The 16,954-nt window shown below is 38.5% G+C and overlaps 1 protein-coding gene across 2 annotated transcripts in view; it reads left to right on the top strand.

Annotated features, from left to right (window-relative positions):
* LOC137946269 (CRC domain-containing protein TSO1-like) overlaps nucleotides 1–16,954 on the top strand; it is a 31,500-nt gene continuing 14,546 nt past the window's right edge. Inside the window, exons 1-9 of one of the 2 annotated variants that reach the window (XM_068792494.1) lie at nucleotides 1–211; nucleotides 1,076–1,278; nucleotides 2,262–2,419; nucleotides 2,517–3,366; nucleotides 7,142–7,893; nucleotides 7,981–8,055; nucleotides 8,156–8,339; nucleotides 8,424–8,522; nucleotides 8,621–8,687. In XM_068792494.1, the coding sequence (XP_068648595.1) occupies nucleotides 2,376–2,419; nucleotides 2,517–3,366; nucleotides 7,142–7,893; nucleotides 7,981–8,055; nucleotides 8,156–8,339; nucleotides 8,424–8,522; nucleotides 8,621–8,687 (2,071 nt within the window). In that variant the 5' untranslated portion in view covers nucleotides 1–211; nucleotides 1,076–1,278; nucleotides 2,262–2,375. The remainder of the gene's footprint in view (nucleotides 212–1,075; nucleotides 1,279–2,261; nucleotides 2,420–2,516; nucleotides 3,367–7,141; nucleotides 7,894–7,980; nucleotides 8,056–8,155; nucleotides 8,340–8,423; nucleotides 8,523–8,620; nucleotides 8,688–16,954) is intronic. The other variant, XM_068792493.1, reaches the window with a different exon arrangement.

Below are 16,954 nucleotides of genomic sequence, written 5' to 3'. Positions count from 1 at the left end.
AAGAGTTCACACTCACTCGGGCTCTCTCACTTACATTTCTCCCTTTTAGCAAAATGTCAATCTACTTCCTTTCCCGATCGGTTCCAATCTATCCAGCACGAGATAAAAATGCGAAACGGCCGGTCTCGGCCTAGTCAAACTATCGCTAGGGTTATCTACCATGGATTCTCCCAAAACCAATGAGATCGGCGCCAAGTCTCCTCCATTGCAGGTATTCTTTGCTTTGGTTGTTGCCGTAATATTGTTTTTTCTTTTAAAACATTTATGCACTGCCTATTGCAGATGGGTAATTATTCGTTTCATGCTTCCTGTGAGTGAGTAGATCTTGCTCTTAGTACGCATTTGTCTTTGGTTCTCTCTTTTTCGTTTTTAGCTTTTCGTAGTGTGGTTAAACGTTTCGTAGTTGGTGCTACTGCCGCTGTTTGGCGGCAAAAGGTAAGTTAAATGTAGTATTAGTAGATGATTCTTTTGTCTCTCTAGGGTTTGTTTTAAGGCTGAAGTGTCATACTTTGGGTGAATGTCTGCATTGCGAGGGATTATTTAGATTTCAGACAGTGAATTTCCCGGTGATCTTTTCTGGAATCCTTCTTGATGACGTGACAAAGACTAGGATTAACAGATCAATAGATATAGTTGGAGATGTCTGTTATTTTGTATCTTCTATACATTTTTTTTGCTTTTACCTTGAGTCAGTAAGCGATGAAAATAAAAATTTATTTAACCTGAAAATTGGCTGAACTCCATAATGAAGGTTTGTCAAGTATAGGGATCTGCTCATTTCTCAGGGAAAAAGAAACTTGTAATTTGTTCAGCGCTCTATTTCTTTAGTTCTTTTTTTATTTTTTTGTTGGTGAGCTTGTTCATTGTTCAATATTGGAATCCCATAGCAAGCTGTAAATGGTAAGTGTGTTCTTTGAATGCTTCCTGTTGTTTTAGTCTAAACCCTTTTAAGTATGTGTAGTTTCTGAAACCACTCTTCTTTAGATTGGCTGCTGTCCAGTGTTCTCCTTCATTTCCTACTTGGGAAGTGGTAGATCTGTTTGTTCTCTAACGAGGGATTATGTCGTGTGGGCAGCTGCAGGGCCAACATTTCTTCAGCATATGCCTGCAATAGAATAGAAGGAGTTTTTGCCAAGTTTTGTTGATCTACCAATTTCATAACTGAAAATAGTCAAGAGTAATGTAACTTCTGTGGTCTTAACCTTATGGATCAGAATCTTCTGGTGTTTCAAGTAAGGTGGAACTCTTGTATGGTCATTGAATTGAAATTAAAGAGAGGTATATGTTGTCTGATGGTGTTTTTTGACCTGAATCTCTTAGGTTAACCTGAAGCTAAAAGTTTGATTTCACCTGACATGAGTATTTGGGTTCCTCTTGGTAGGAGGGGGTTGCTTGTAGTATAATGTAGGAGTTGAAATTGTGTCCTGGAGGTTCATATCTGGGATCTATGCTTCATTAAAGGAAGCTTTTAGTTAACATGAACTTAATAATCTGGATATTATTTTTATAAGAAAGTTTGTTTACTCTGAACTGAAATTTGTCATGATCCACTTCCAAAAAGTATACTTCAGCATCCAATCTATACAATGGAGCCTTATTGCTTGGGAGGCAAAATATGGCCGTATCACTGGAACAATGTGCCACTGCATTACTGTGGATTTGACACTATTTTAGATGTCATTAGAGTGAGCAGTGCATGATGCTACTTTCAGAGTAGCACTGCAGTGGCTTTGGGCTTCCATGGTTGCTACTACTGTAAGGCCTTGAGTGCTTATGGTAACGGCCCAGCATTTTGGGCAGTAAAATTATGCCTCAGGGCAGCAAGTGCACAAGGAGTTTGAGCGAAGCACATCCATGCTTCCCTCACTGAAGTGGTACTCCTAACTTCAGAACATTTTAGTTAAGTTTTGGCAGCTCTAGAGAGGGGAGGGACTTCCTATTTGGGCACAAGAGAACCCCTATTAGATTGTAATATGTTGAAGACTGGGATCATCGTCTCTCATCCATTTCTGTATTCTTATTTACCTTTTGGTCGACGGGAGATGCAGTTCTTTAAGATGATTTCATTTCTTGCCTTCCAAATGGATTACTCTATTGACAGAAGCAGATGGACAAAATCCTCATTCTCTTTTAATAAATATTATTTGCCTATCCAGCTGATTTTTATTTGACATTGTTTGAGGTTCTTATTGACATTGCCTCGGTTTTTTTATTCCTTTCGTGTGGACATAGTTTATGTCATTTCCATCTTTCTCTTGCAGGAATCCCCCTTCACCAGTTATATTTCCACTTTGTCCCCTATAAATCAGACAGCGGCTTTACGTGTTGGACAACGGTTTCCAGAGATCAATCTCACATCTCCACCCCCTGTTTTTATGTCACCAAGGGAAACAATAAGAGAAACAAAAGATCTAAAAGGGTACTTGTTACTCATATGTATCTTCTCTTTTTTAGGACGTGACATTGAAAATCTCAAGATTGCCAAAGTTTCTTGAGTACTATTTATTTTATTTCAGGTCTCAAGATCCATGCTCATCAGATAAAAGATTTTCATCAAATTACAATGATAGAAAGAAAATGAAAGCAATTCCATGTATTCCTCCATCGTCTGGGACCCAACTAGAAGCTCAAATGACACAGTCCCAAACAAATAACAATAAGGGCTCTGCAGAAGCACAGTCTTGCAGTCCTTCAGGGTGTGTTGATGAGTACCTTATTGATCCCTCAGAAGAGTATGTAGATTCTGCAGGTTCTTCTTATTTTCCATCTAACAAAGCTAATAATCTGCCTCAAGCTATAGAAAATGGCAGTAGTAACCCTCATAAAATCACTGAAAAACCTGTGGTCCATGAGCATATGCCAAAAGATTCAACTGTGGGTAATTCAACCTTAACCTTGCTAGGAGAAACTCAAACTAAGGAGTGTCAAGTTATTGAAGAAGTAGTGGTGAATGTTAAAAAAATTGGAGCTGAATCCGGAGAGAAACAAATGGTGAATGAAAGGCTTTCTGAAGAGTGGTCAGGTTTGACATCTAATGATACAAGTGGTCCAGTGGTGGTTGACTCATCCACTGAATGTACCACGGGTAAAGAACATAACCAACAGCATATGGTAGATCAAGCAGTTATCCATCAGGAATATGACGTTCCTGAAGACAATAAAGAAATACCTGTTTTGTCATCAGATGAAGGAACTGAAGTGGATAGGGAACTGGCTGGAGAAGCTGGTTTAGCTGGCGACTTGTGTGGCACTTCCCAGATGCAGCCCGAGTCTTATAAGATCTGTCATATGGATTATGTCAATAATGAGACGGTTGAAACAGTATCCAAAGGAACAGCCAGAGACCAAATGCCACATGATTGTGAGGTACAAAATGCTATTGATAATTATGGATCTCTGTCTTAGTTATATTCCCACAAAAGATTATCTCAAGATATTACTTGTTTTGATGATTTTATAAAGCATGCTTTGTGGAGCTACTCTCTCTCTTTCTCTCTCTCTCTCTCTCTGCCTCTCTGTGTATTTGCCCTCTCATGTTATAAAATGTGATTGCATTATCCTGTCATCTGACCTGGCCTAATTTCTGTATATTATCTTTCTAGCAAAATAAAGTATATACAATGTATCTATGAATATGAATATTTTAGGGTTTATGTCAATTTTATAAAAACCATCCAGAGAGGTGGATAGGTCCAATTGATTCTGGGTCAACAGGGTTTGACTGCTGGTTGACTCAGAATGATATCAATATGATGTCGTTTTTATTAAAAATATATTGAAGGAGAAGAGGTGGATGTCTCCAAGCCTCCCTCATTATGTGTTTGCCTTCTCATTTTCCGTGGAAAATGGGCACCTCTATTCTCCTATCAATAAAAACAGAATTACAGGGAGGGGGAGAATTGGTGCTAGGGTTGGCATAAGTTGAATTTTAGTCAGGTTTTTAAAGATCCGATGCCGACCCCTGAATTCATACCTCGAACTCTGACCTGAAAAAAACTGTGACGGGCTGGAAAACCAACCTGTCCCCGCCCATTTCCCTTTCACATGATCCCATCTCCGCCCTGTCCCCTCCCTCCATGTATCAAAATTATTGGCATCCAATGAATCTTCTTTAGAATTTTCAACTCTCTTTTCAAAATTGCGTAAAAAATCACAAAAGATAGAAAAAAATGACAGCGATAGCTACCTCCATCTATAATGAGATCACATACCTTTAAGCTGGAGGTACACTGTGTTCTTCAGATGTTGGTTGCAACCAGTCATCATTGCCTAGCATGCAAAGGTGATTAGAGTTTGTTTGATCATCAAGCCAGTGGTTATCTCACCAAGCAAAAAGCCTCTGCCTCTTCCTCTGTCCTGAAATAGACTCTCCAATTATCAGGAGGTAGATTCATCATCTGATCAGTATCAGTCTATTTTTTGTCGAATAAGGAGTATCGTGCCATAGTGACTCAATAGCCGTTTCTGATATCTACAATAATCTATTGAGGCTAGAACAAGCTCAGATTTTCAAAATCTATTGAGAACCCCAATTCTTCGGATTGTTCCTATTTCATTAAAAAAAATATTTACCCATTATAGAAGCAAAACCACAAATCTCTCATATCTAGCTTGTAACAAACCCTGATGAAATCTATTAGATGCTCCCTGACTTTTTTGTGTCGGGTTGGGGTTGGGTTCCTCGTGAAACCTGATCCAGTGCTCACCCCTATTTGGTGTTGGTGGGGCAGGCTTCTTCCCAATCTGGTGAAAAAGAAGAGGGAGGGAGGAGCCTTTCTTAGTTGGGCTGGTTTTGCCCCTCCCTTGGGTTTTATATGAATCAAACCTAGACAGGTGAAAGGTCTAGTTGTACATGGATCAACCAGCCAATGGTCTAGGTTTGAAATTATTGGCCTTGCATGCACTATTCTTTGAGCCAACGTTTTGCCCCTCGTATTATTTTGAGCCAACGTTGAAAGTGTGCAAGGAGGTCACATGCCCCTTCCTTCTGAAAACTACTTGAGGATTAATCAATTACAGATGATAATACCCCTTTCTTAACAGTTTTAATTAGGGTTTGGGGGTGTATTTGGAACTTGGGCATATTGGAAATACGACATGTTAGAGGTAGTTAGAAATATGGTATTTTAGAGGGTTGTAATTGAAAATTACCCTATTTTAGATCAATAATAATGCAATGATTCATTTATATTTTGCCTTTCTCACTATTTTTCACCTTTCTTTCTATATTTCGTATTTCTTTTTATTTTTTTCTTTCTTTCTATATTTTGTCTTTCTTTCAATATTTTGCCTTTTCTTTCTATATTTCACCTTTCTTTCTATATTTTGACTTTCTTATTGTATTTCGCCTCCGTTCTATATATCATCGTTCTTTCTATATTTCTTTTTTCTTTCTATATTTCAGCTTTTATTTCTATATTTCGCCTTTTCTTTCTATAGTTAATCTTACTTTTTATATTTTGCATTTCTTTCTATATTTCGCTTTTTTTCTATCCCTTTAACAGTGCATGGCATCTTTGTGCTAATTTTTCATCATATAGAGAGATTAACTTTCACCATGAAATCAAAATATGAGGTAGAAACTCAAATCCAAGTATGTAATTATCAAAAGAATGAAGAACATATATTATCTTTTTTAAAAAACACAAAAAGCATCATAAGCATAGGCAATTTTCATAAAATATGATTAAGTAAATTAAAAAGTAACTATGACACTATCTAGTAAAAAAATAGAATCTGAATGAATAAGCTATATTATTAAACTGCAAACAATTTTTTTTCCTTTTACTTGGTCATCCACATCATTTAAATATTGTTTGGCACCTCTGTCCAAAATCCACTTTGAATTTATCCAAAAGTAAAAAAACCAATCTAATTTCAAATATATATTCAATTCTCTAGGTAAAATGTATGGGACTAAATGTTTTAAGAGGTGAAAATTCTAGAATAAGACTAAAATACATATTTGCATAGCACAAGTAGGTATGGAAGATAAGGATTGGTGATGTTTCTTTAAGATCCTATGAACTTGAGGAAAAAAACTAAAATGGTAAGAGTTGAGGCAGTGTAAATGAAATATGTAGCGACCATTGTGTCATACACGATTATTAGATGTAGCGACCATAGTGTCATACACTTATCAGAACACACTTTTTATATATTTAGAGTGACTCAACTTCAAAATTGTGGAACAAAAAGAAAAGAAACTCAGCTTCCGAACAAAGTAATAGTATGACTCAGCCGATTTTTTCCTTTCTACTTTGATCAACCAAGTTTTCTTAATAAAATTTTAAAACTTGATGGCTTTAATTGGAACTTATTCCATTTGTTTTGTGAGAAATACTCAGTTTTGCTATCTATTTGGGTTGAGTCAGGCTAGTCGACTTGAGTCAGGCCAGCCTTTAGTACCATGGTGTGAAGCCACAATGATGGCCTAATTGTGAGGGACAAAATGAGAAAGATCCTGCATTGGTTGTTTTTAGTGGGAGTAATCCCACATATGTTAGATGTAGAAAAATCCATGGACCCATGGTTTTCGAACCTACAAGTCTACCCGTGACTCGCCGAGTTGACTTGGTATTTCAACGAGGCAGGTTAGGTTGGGGGATTGGACTTGCCCCTTCTATTTTTGGGTGAGTCCCCCTTGTCTCATCTCGAGTCCAACTCTAGACTTGATGTGACCTGATCTGATTCAGGCAACTATGCCCAAGTTTTGAAGAACCTAGGTAAGAAAATGCTAGAAAAATCTGGACCTAACTTTTTTATGGTATCTGTCCTGTTGGCATTATTTGTGCTTTGTTTGGTTTGTACCCTGTACCTTGTTTAGGTTTGGATGTAAAGGGTAGCTATGGAGAATAATCCCACATAGCTTAAAGAGTTAACCAAAAATTCTGTTAATATCAGTTGGAAAATACCTCCTAATTGCAGCTAGTCATTTTGGGATGGACTTGGACCTAATTCCCTCAGTTGTGCAAACCGAATATAAAAACTTGGAGTAAGCTTTTCAACTCTAAGTTTGATCTTTTGAGTTGGATATTTTTCTGCCACTCTTTTTATATTCTGTTTTAGATTTGTTTTTTTTTTTTTTGAAATGCTGTTTTAGATTTGTTAGGAAATGAATAATTATGACATTCATCCGTAGGAGGCTAGTCAACTTCAACGTGGAACACGAAGACGTTGTCTTCAATTTGAGGCTGCTGAGGTCCAAAAGAAATGTACTGGAAGCAACAGTAAATTCTGGGATTCGAGTATGCCACCTGTTGGTTCACCTGCCAGTCCTATGCACACAGAGACTTTAAACATGTCATGCCAAGCAGAATCAAACTCATTCGCCAGTGACAAGCAAGTAGTTAAACTCTCTCATGCATCATCAAGGTTGCAATTTTGTTTAGGGGAAACACCTGAAATATACACAAGTAAAGTAGATAACAGTGTTCAAAACAGTGGAAATTCACCTGTTACTGCTCCCATTTCATTCGGCATCGGTTTACACTTGAACAACATTGGAAAAACTATTGAAATTTGGTCAAATGTGCAAGGGGAGGAGCCGATTCCTGGCCAGAGCTGTCACTTGCCAGGCAGTTCAGAGGCTTTGCTAGTTCCATCAAGTTCAATTGTGAACTTTTCGGCTAAAGGGAATGTGAATACAGACTCACCAATGTCTTTTTCTGCTCTCGGAAACAGTGAATTGGATCATCAGAGAGGTCAGACCTTGGTATTGAGGAATTCATCTACCAATATTGAGACTTTTCCGCATGATCTAAAATCGTTGAACCATTCCCAGCACCTCACCCTTGGTGGACAAACTTTGGTGCCACATGAGAAGCAAATTTTTGCTGGCCATGATGCTGGGAAGTTTGAGGAACTCAACCAAACAAGTCCGAGAAAGAAAAGGCATGTTTTCTTTTAGAGTTTGCTCCTTCTTCGTTTTTTCTTTTCTTTCTGCTTTTCTTGACATTTGAACTGAGGGCTGGTATTCAGGAAGAGGGCAACTCCTAATGTTGAGAATGAAGTCTGCAAACGCTGCAACTGCAAGAAATCAAAGTGCCTGAAACTGTAAGTCTTCCTTGTGTTTCTGAAATGTCTACATAGGGTGTTTTAGCTTTTGTGTACATTTTCAGGTGATACAATATGTCTTTCTTTGTTGGTTATACAGGTACTGTGAATGTTTTGCAGCAGGTGTTTATTGTGCTGAACCCTGCACTTGCCAAGAGTGTTTTAATAAGCCTGAATATGAAGATACAGTTCTTGCAACCCGCCATCAGATAGAGTCACGTAACCCACTTGCATTTGCCCCAAAGGTTGTGCAACAGATCACTGAATCTCCACAAAACAGTGGGGTGAGGGACTCAACCTGGCCCAAACTTTCAAGTTCCTTGTCTGACATTTGGAATATAATTTAAAAGATTTTTTCATGTCAATAGGAAGATGGTAACTGGACAACACCAGCCTCCGCTAGACATAAAAGGGGATGCAATTGTAAGAAGTCTCTATGTCTGAAGAAATATTGTGAATGCTATCAGGTTTGAGGATTTTACTTCTACGCTGCAATTCCATTATTTTTCTTTGTTTGTTCCATTGAATCCCGAAGCGAGCTCAATGTCTCTTCCTTTTATATAAGGCCGGAGTTGGATGTTCCGAAGGATGTAGATGCGAGGGATGTAAAAATGTTTTTGGGAAGAAAGAAGGTAAGAGCACTATCATTTTTGATCGTTAACTATTAACATGTGAACTTCTTATTTCAAGAAAACATGTGAACTTCTCATGATTGATGATAGTCCAGGTTAAAGTCCAGCATCAGCAAAAGCACAACATCGTAATACTGCCTACTTGTTTGGGTAGATTCACCTTTTCCAGAATGATTGAGTGATCTTGGTGCTTCAAACCCTGACATATGGTCACCATGGAAAATCATAATTGAAAATTTGGAGAAATCTATTTTCTTAGAATGAAATTCTAGCATTATTTTCTGAAAACTGTGAGAAATTTTATTAAGAGAAGAAAAGGATATGTAAGAGTTTTCACAAGATAGATTCCAACATTGAAAGCTACTTTTGGTGGTCGGTTTGTTTTCTTCTTCTTCTTTTTTTTATTTTTTATTTTTGGGTTGAGTTGAGATGTGAAATAGAGCAAAGAAGAGGAAGAACAGCGCACCAGTGGTTTGCATCAATGAGAAAGAGAAGATAATAAATAGGACAAAGTGAACTCATCACTCTTTTTATTACAATTACTTCTTGTAAAGTTCATAGATGGACACTCTTTTTCCATGTAACAAGGTTTTGTACTCACAGGTGTACAAAATCACTTGTTGACCTCCTGTCGACTTTCAACCTTGCATATTCTACATTAGAAAATCTAACTATATCAATATTATCATCTGGTTTTTATACTACATCTTTCCTAAGAGTTCGCTTAAGATATCCCAAGATTCTTTGCATTGTTTCAAAATGACTTCATCTTGGAGTCTCTGTAAATGACTTACCAAACCTACCACATAAGGATATATCATATTGAGTCCCTGTGATATATATCAGTTTACCAAAAAGTCTATTGGGTCCTATCTTTCAGTCATTGGAGTATTTCTTGGTTTTGGGTCAATTAATCTAATACTAGATAACAAAATAATATTTCCAATGTAACAAAACAATGTCCAATTAGGTCCTCACAAAGTCCATGCCTTGGAAGTATTTCAATTGTCTCAAGTCTCTAGTTTGAAAATGCCTCTTCAAATATACTTTGATGGCCCTCATTCTCTTGAGAATCACTACCTGAAATTACAGTGTCATCTACAATTAATATTGCAGTGCAGTGCCGGTGCTCCTTTTGAGTACTAATACTTAATGATTTGGGGTACTTTTGTTGTAACCAAAGTTCATTACAGCCTAATTGAACTTGCCAAATCATACCTTATGACTTTGTTTCAAACCATAACTCGTCTTTTTCAACTTGCAAACCATTAGTTATGGATTGAACTTCTTTTCAAGCGGCAAAAAATGGTTTGAACTAAATATGGAAATAGGAGAAGTCTTAAAGTAATCAACATCATAGGTTGGGTTGTACCCATTTCACAACTAACTGGAATAGAGCTGTTCAATGGAACCGTTTAGATGATACCTAATGGTGAATTCCCATTATAAATACTATTCAAAAAAATCTATCTGCAACCCACCTCTCCAACACTCTTAGAGGATCACATGCCACCCAAGTTTTCATGGATTGCAAAGCTTGCATTTCTTCATCTATTGAACATTTCTACCTCTGTTCACTAATGCATCCTAACATTAACTTGGGAATGGAAGCATTGGATGAAAGAAGACATACAAGAACAATACAAAGGTCATAGATGATCAAAGGAAATAAATTTAGTGATCTCATACTTGGTGGATGACCTTATCCCTTCCCTGAGTGCATAGCATTAATGGTAGGATCTTCATCGGAAGTCAATGACTCTGTTGGGGGGCCAACTGGAGGATCTTCTTGCAGATTTCTTTTCTGTATCTCGAACACTTAAAATGGTTTTTATGTATTTGTCTTCTTCCTTGACACTAGCTGAAGAGAATATGTAAGAAAAACACTCTTAATGGACTGAAGTGATAATTTATCTGCAGAAAAACCAAGATTGTATGAACAAAATGCTTTCAGCCAAGGAGGGAAGGTAAAATAGAAGTAAATCTGGTTTCAATACTTGAATGGGATCTTTACCTGTAACATGGAGGATGGCATACAACTGGTTGGATAACAAGCAACAAAACTAGCATCTCCTCAAAACCTTTTCTGAACTTTCATCTGAAATAGGAGTGTTTTGGTAACATCTAGTAAAGTCGATTCTTCCTTTCTGCCCTGAGATGAACAGAAACTTTCAATTTTTTACCGAAATCCTTAAGTACATTATCAGATTAAAGCACGTAAATATTAAACCAAATTGAACTTTATTTCATTGTAATTTTTTTTGTACAGTTAATACCTTAGATCTATCTTTCAACCAGTAAATCAAAAGTGATAAGATTATAATCATCAATAAATGTACCGAATTCTGAAACCCAAACTAACTTTGAACTTGATACTGACCCTAAATATCTACATGGACTTAACCAAAGAGAGTTCTATAATTGACTCTAGGTCTCAAAACAATTTACCCAACTCATAGGCTTATTGTTCAAAGGATGATACATGACTATATTGGAAATAGGTTGCCAAATTTTTATGCTGACAGATGACCATGCCAAGGATGCCATTGTTAAGGAGGCACAAATGACTGCAACACTGTCAAACTTTTTGAATGGTTACACCATCAAGATATTATACACCGTGCTTATGCCTTCCAAGTTTTTTCTTCGTCCAGAGTTTGTGGAAGACACATAGATGGACAAAAAGTTACAGATTCGTTGGGGGCTTCAGTAATTGATTGACAAATTGTAAAATTAAAGAAAATTTTGGTTTTTTAAGAATAGAAGGAATTGTCCCTTTCACCGTGCATCAACTAATATTATAGAAGGATAGGATACAACCTTATGTTAAAGTGGTGTGAAGATGATTATTAGTTGTTGTATGAGCTGAGGCACCGGAATAGATAACCAATTTTTTCAGATGGAGAAACTAAAAAGTTAAGAGTATGTGGATGGGCTAGAGTGGCACTAGTTGAGAAGAAAATGCTGATTGCACTCTAGTAGGTTGAGGTGGATATTTGTGCAACTTGTTGTTGTAACTTACGATATTCATCTTTGTCACTATTTTTGGTTCAGCACCAGCTGCAGAGGAATCACCACCTTCTTGTATAACCTAATTAGCCCAAACAGGTTTCCTGAAATTTTCCCAACATTGATTTGAGTAATGGTTATTTTGGCCATAATGAACACATTGCCTATTTCCTTGGCCTCTCCCATGAGGATCATCCTTGCTTTTGACCATGATCTCTTTGATTTCCTCTACAACTTCTAGTAGATTGAGGAAGCAGTACTTAGCATTGATGCATCAGTTTTATTACTTGAATCATGGGTTGGCTCAGTTGCTTTCTCAATTTGAAAATCCCTAGCAAATGTGTCTTACAGGGAAGGTTTATTTGATTGGCTAAGAATTTGGTCCGGATAGACTTGCATTCAAGGCCCAAAGGACTAAATCGCGCTACACATACCTCTTCCTTTTGTCTCCTAAACTTCGCATCCAAAGTGAATGGAAGAGTTCGCAAGCGTAGGGAGCGGATAAGAGGTAGGTTAGAGATGTCTTCTTGCCCTTCGGTTCGCTTACTAATGGGCAACCTAATAGGGTACTCACACAAGAAAAAAGACAATGACTCTCATCTGAAATCATAGAATAGACTTGCAATTCCAGTGGAACCCCGCGTGGTCGAGCCCGTCGAGCGAGGGGGAGAAATGAAGGCAGGTATGGGAGGTTGAATTGATAGGTTGGGTCGGGAAAGAAAGAATGACCCGAGTCCATCCATAATGAGGTGGGCTTGGGAAGCCTGCCGGGGTTGAGCATATCTCAATATCGGCCTACCTATCAATTCTGTCTGGTGCCAACCTCTATTGTATGATGCAAGGGAGGACTTACCTTATAGGCAGGGAAGGCAGGAGCATCAAGATGGAACTAGCCCACACATCTGCTCTTCTCTCAATCCACCAATAATTACCATCTTCCAGCATTTCATTCCCACCCCGTTGTCGAGAGCTGCCAGCCTGACCTTTTTATGCGAGTGCCCCATGAACTTATTTTCAATCTCGAATCTCCGTCTGCTTCCCTGATGGGGTGGGTATTCATCCATTGATCGACCAAAAGAATACTAATATCCCATAAGACATACACATCTCACCAAAGAACTTGATCACCTTTTTGTCCCATCTTTGTAGAGTAACAATTAGCTTACAAATCATGTACTGTAGACAAGTTTTTGTCTTAGTAAAATCTTCTAAAAGGAGAGCTCCAGACATCATTTCCAATGTCACAACACATTGCTATACTTATAAATTGTTTCATACTATTCAGTCACGACGAGATCATGAGAAAATTTTCAGACTCCCTTTCTTCAGTCATAGGGGAAGAAGGTGGTTTGTTAAAGTACCTGAACATAAATCTTGACTGGACTGACCCATAACAGGTAGTTCTTTCCATTTAACTTTATGGTAGTAATCTGAGTGGCCATGTTGTCCTTTACACTAGGCTTCTTTGACCTCGTGGTAGGTGTACTAACTTTACAAAAAAAAAATGGTAGGAGTAATAACTTCACCAAAATTTACCATACTATCAGCAAACAGGTTCACCAAACACTAAAACACCCTGGTTTCCAAATTGAGCCACCAAATGCAACCAACCACCAACCAAACAACAGTGAAGAATATAGTATGCCCTGCACAGATACTAATTTCATCAGAAACCAAACCAAACAGCACCATGCAAACAAGAGAAACACCAAACAGCTAAACGAGCAAGATAGAACAGAACACAAACGGTCTGGTTGGGAGCCATCTATGGGCAACACCAAAACACAACCCAATGAGGAGCACTACAATGTCAGTAGTCTATGACTCAACCCATGGTTTGTGTCACAAAAAAGAGGAAACGGAGAGCCTTTGAAGCCATCAAAGGAGAAAAATATAAAAAATCTTACCTCAAATAGGTCCTGTTATGGTCAAAGAAATGAAAGGCAAATGAAGCTGGAACAGTGTAAGAGGCAAGAACAACATCAGAAGAGTCCCGAAAAACACTTCCAAGATCGACTGGCCTCAGGTTTTCAAGAGATGAGTCATCAAATTAGAGTTTAGTTGTGCCCTCACTAGGAGTCCACACGACAATGGTGGCCAAGGAAAGGCCAGCAACGGAGGCCCAACTACTCGAAGAACTGCCATTGATGTCACTGAAGAAGTAGCACCGTCCACTAGAAGTATGGGTAGTGGACAAGGATGTGATCGATGCTCTCGTCAACTAATCCGCATAGGCCACGCAATAAGGAGATCAAGGAGGAGCCCCTTTTGGATAGGTTGTCTTTGGACAAAAGTTTTTTGCACAGTGCACTCCAGATAAAGAACCTCATTTTTTAAGGGCCAGATAGGGCCTATGCTCTCTCAACTCTAGCATATCGGGAGCCATGGCAAAGGCAGAGTTGCCTGATAGAAGGATGTAGCATGAGAAGACCGAGAAGATGCCATCCGCTACGGGGCACCAAATGAGCTTGCCAATGGTTGTTGTAGAAGTGAATTTGCCAACCATCTTTGGCAGAAATTCGGATATTAAGCTTGAAGTGATCAAAGGTGTGATTGATATAGCACCAAGTGGCAGGAGAGCCGACTCTTGGACCCCTTGCCCAACCACCAGAGGTCATGGATCTTGCCCATTTTTCTGATTACAAAGTCGCACCATGGAAGTGAAGCCTGTGAGTTTAGTCTCCAACACCACTTGGTAAGTAGAGCAACATTGGTCATTCTGTTCTGTTTGATGCCTAGACCACCAAAGTGTTTTTGTACTACATACATCTCTCTGATTGACCAGATGGTGCTTGAATCCCTGTGAGGCTCCCTTCCACAGAAAGTCCCTCATGAATTTTTCATTGTGGTTTGAGATGCTGATGGGGCAATCAAAGAAGGAGAGGAAGTATGTGGGGATGCTCACTAAGCATGATTGAATCAAGGTGAAATGGCCATTGAAAGGTGTCTGCTTTTCCAAGTGGACTGTCTGGATTGAAGTTTCTCAATGACCCGGTTCTAAAGGGATTTGTTAGTTTGGTCAGTAAATAGCGGAAGCCCAAGATAGGTACTAGGAAAGGAGCCAACGTGGCAGCGGACTATGGCAGCCAAATGCTCCAAGGTATTTTGGTCCTTAGCTGAAGAGTGAGGTTTTCTGCTAGTTAACTTTCTAACCAGACATCAGTTCAAATACGTGTAGGACTTCGATATTAAGTTCAGAATTCCCTTCCCCAAAAACTATGGTGTCATCAGCAAATTGAACGAGGGGGATGTCCAATCTACCATCTTCAAAGATAGGATTAAGCCACTGGACCTCCTTGGCTAGCTTGAAGAGACTTGGGAGATCTTCGATGATGATGTTGAAGAGATAAGGGGTGAGCGGGTCTCCTTGACAGAGGTCTCTTGTATAATCGAAATATCCACTGAAGCCCCCATTGATCAGCACAGAAAATCGAATCAACTTACGATAAATCAAATGATGATTCTATCCTTAAACAAACATAATCATAAATCAGATTATGATACTAACCCTCAACAATCAAACCTGCATATCTCATCAATTGACTAGCAGAAAAGAAAAAGATCTTGGTCAATTTTGTGCTCATTAGCTATCTTCAAAATATAAAGAACTCTTGGTTGTGTTGGTGAGAATATTTTCCCATAGATAATAGTTAAAAAAAAATCTTGTGGTCATTAGTTGGTGTTGGAAGATATGAATATTTTGGAGTATCATTGATGTAATTAGTTTATTTTTTTGTCTCTTCACTCTTATTAGGGTGAAGGGTATAATTGTAAAATTGGCACTTTTAGTATCTATAAATAGAGCTTAAGGGGGGGGGGGGGGGGGGGATTTGGACTAAGTCCATTACCCTATCCTTGCTCCTATTTTCTCCCCAACATTTGTTCTCTTCTTTACTCAAGATGTAATCTATCAAGTCCTGAAAAGCAACATGGTATCAGAGCAGTGATTGATTTTCAGGACTCATAGCTATGAATTCCATACTTGCTATTGCTCTGTGGATGATCGTTTTGCTGATGGTTATGTTTCTGGTTTAAGGCGAGAACCCATGAAGCTGTCGATTTGGTGCTTCTTGGATTCAATTTTTGTGCTTGTATTGCCTTAGTGTTTCTGGTGATTTGTTTATTCTAGTATCTTGGCACTCAACAAAGGTGTGACTTAAATGTGGAACAAAAGAAGAGTTATGTAGCCAACCATAGTAGAGAAAGACTGCATCTATGTAGTTCTTGTCCGTTACATTTTCCCACTTACGTTAAAAGTAGAAGCATCAGACATTGATACCTTGGTGAACTCTCCCATGGATTGCCCCTATTTTTCTTCAAAGAGCTGTCAAACTACACTCTGGTGCGGAGAAGATCATTTTTTTTTTTTTTTTTTGAATTAAGATGTATAGGCTATTAAAAGAGTAAAAAGTACAATACCTAGCTAAAAAAGGTCTTCTTCCACAACAAGGTGTTGGAGTGAAACACCTAATTTAGCCTGAGTGTCAGCTAAATGATTAACTGACCTAGGAATGCGCTTCCAATTACTGTTTAGAAGAGAAATTAAATTACATATATCAAAAAACATATCCCAGTGTCGCCATGGAGGAGCTGACTTTGCACACCAATTAATAACAATTTTAGAATTGCCTTCAATGCAGAGGAGTCCCACCAGATGGCGTTTGAAAATCTGTAGCCCATTAAGCAAATTGAAGAGCTCAGTAGTGGTTGAGTCTGAGATTCCAATTGGCCCAGAGAAGGTGAAAAGAAGACTACTGTTACCATCATGGATAACTCCACCAAAACCCGCAAGGCCAGGGTATCTAAAAGTGCTACTGTCAAAATTCAATTTGTAGTGGCCCATAGGAGGGGGCGACCAAATTTCCATAGTCGAGGGACGAGAAGGATAAGACATGCTAGCTATCGGCCGCCAGTTCCCACAAAGGTTGGAGCCGTTTAAATTTCAGAATTCCTTACGCATAAGGATCCACGTGGAAACTTGGCCAACAATATTTTCTATCAGTATATCACTAGGGATAGATTTTAAATTGAATTTTCGGTTGTTTCTTTCCTTCCATAACGCCCAAATGATATGACCAACGCAGCAAGAGATAAGTAATTTGCCAAGCTTTGGGAGGCTAACATTAGTAACAGAGAGGATTGTGGATGTAAGATTTTGAGAGGGGCAGTACTGAAAAATGATTTTGTTGAGGAGGCTAGTCCAGATAGTGTGGGCAAAATTTCAAAATAAGAGGACATGGGTGGCTGTTTTGAGAGAA

The sequence above is a fragment of the Aristolochia californica genome, unplaced genomic scaffold (assembly GCF_029961685.1).
Source record: "Aristolochia californica isolate CCGP_79_NKW_82.1479 unplaced genomic scaffold, dmAriCali1.0.hap1 SCAF_12, whole genome shotgun sequence".
NCBI lineage: Eukaryota > Viridiplantae > Streptophyta > Magnoliopsida > Piperales > Aristolochiaceae > Aristolochia > Aristolochia californica.
Note: the sequence above shows the minus strand (reverse complement) of the source record. Positions and strands in the feature narration are given on the sequence as shown.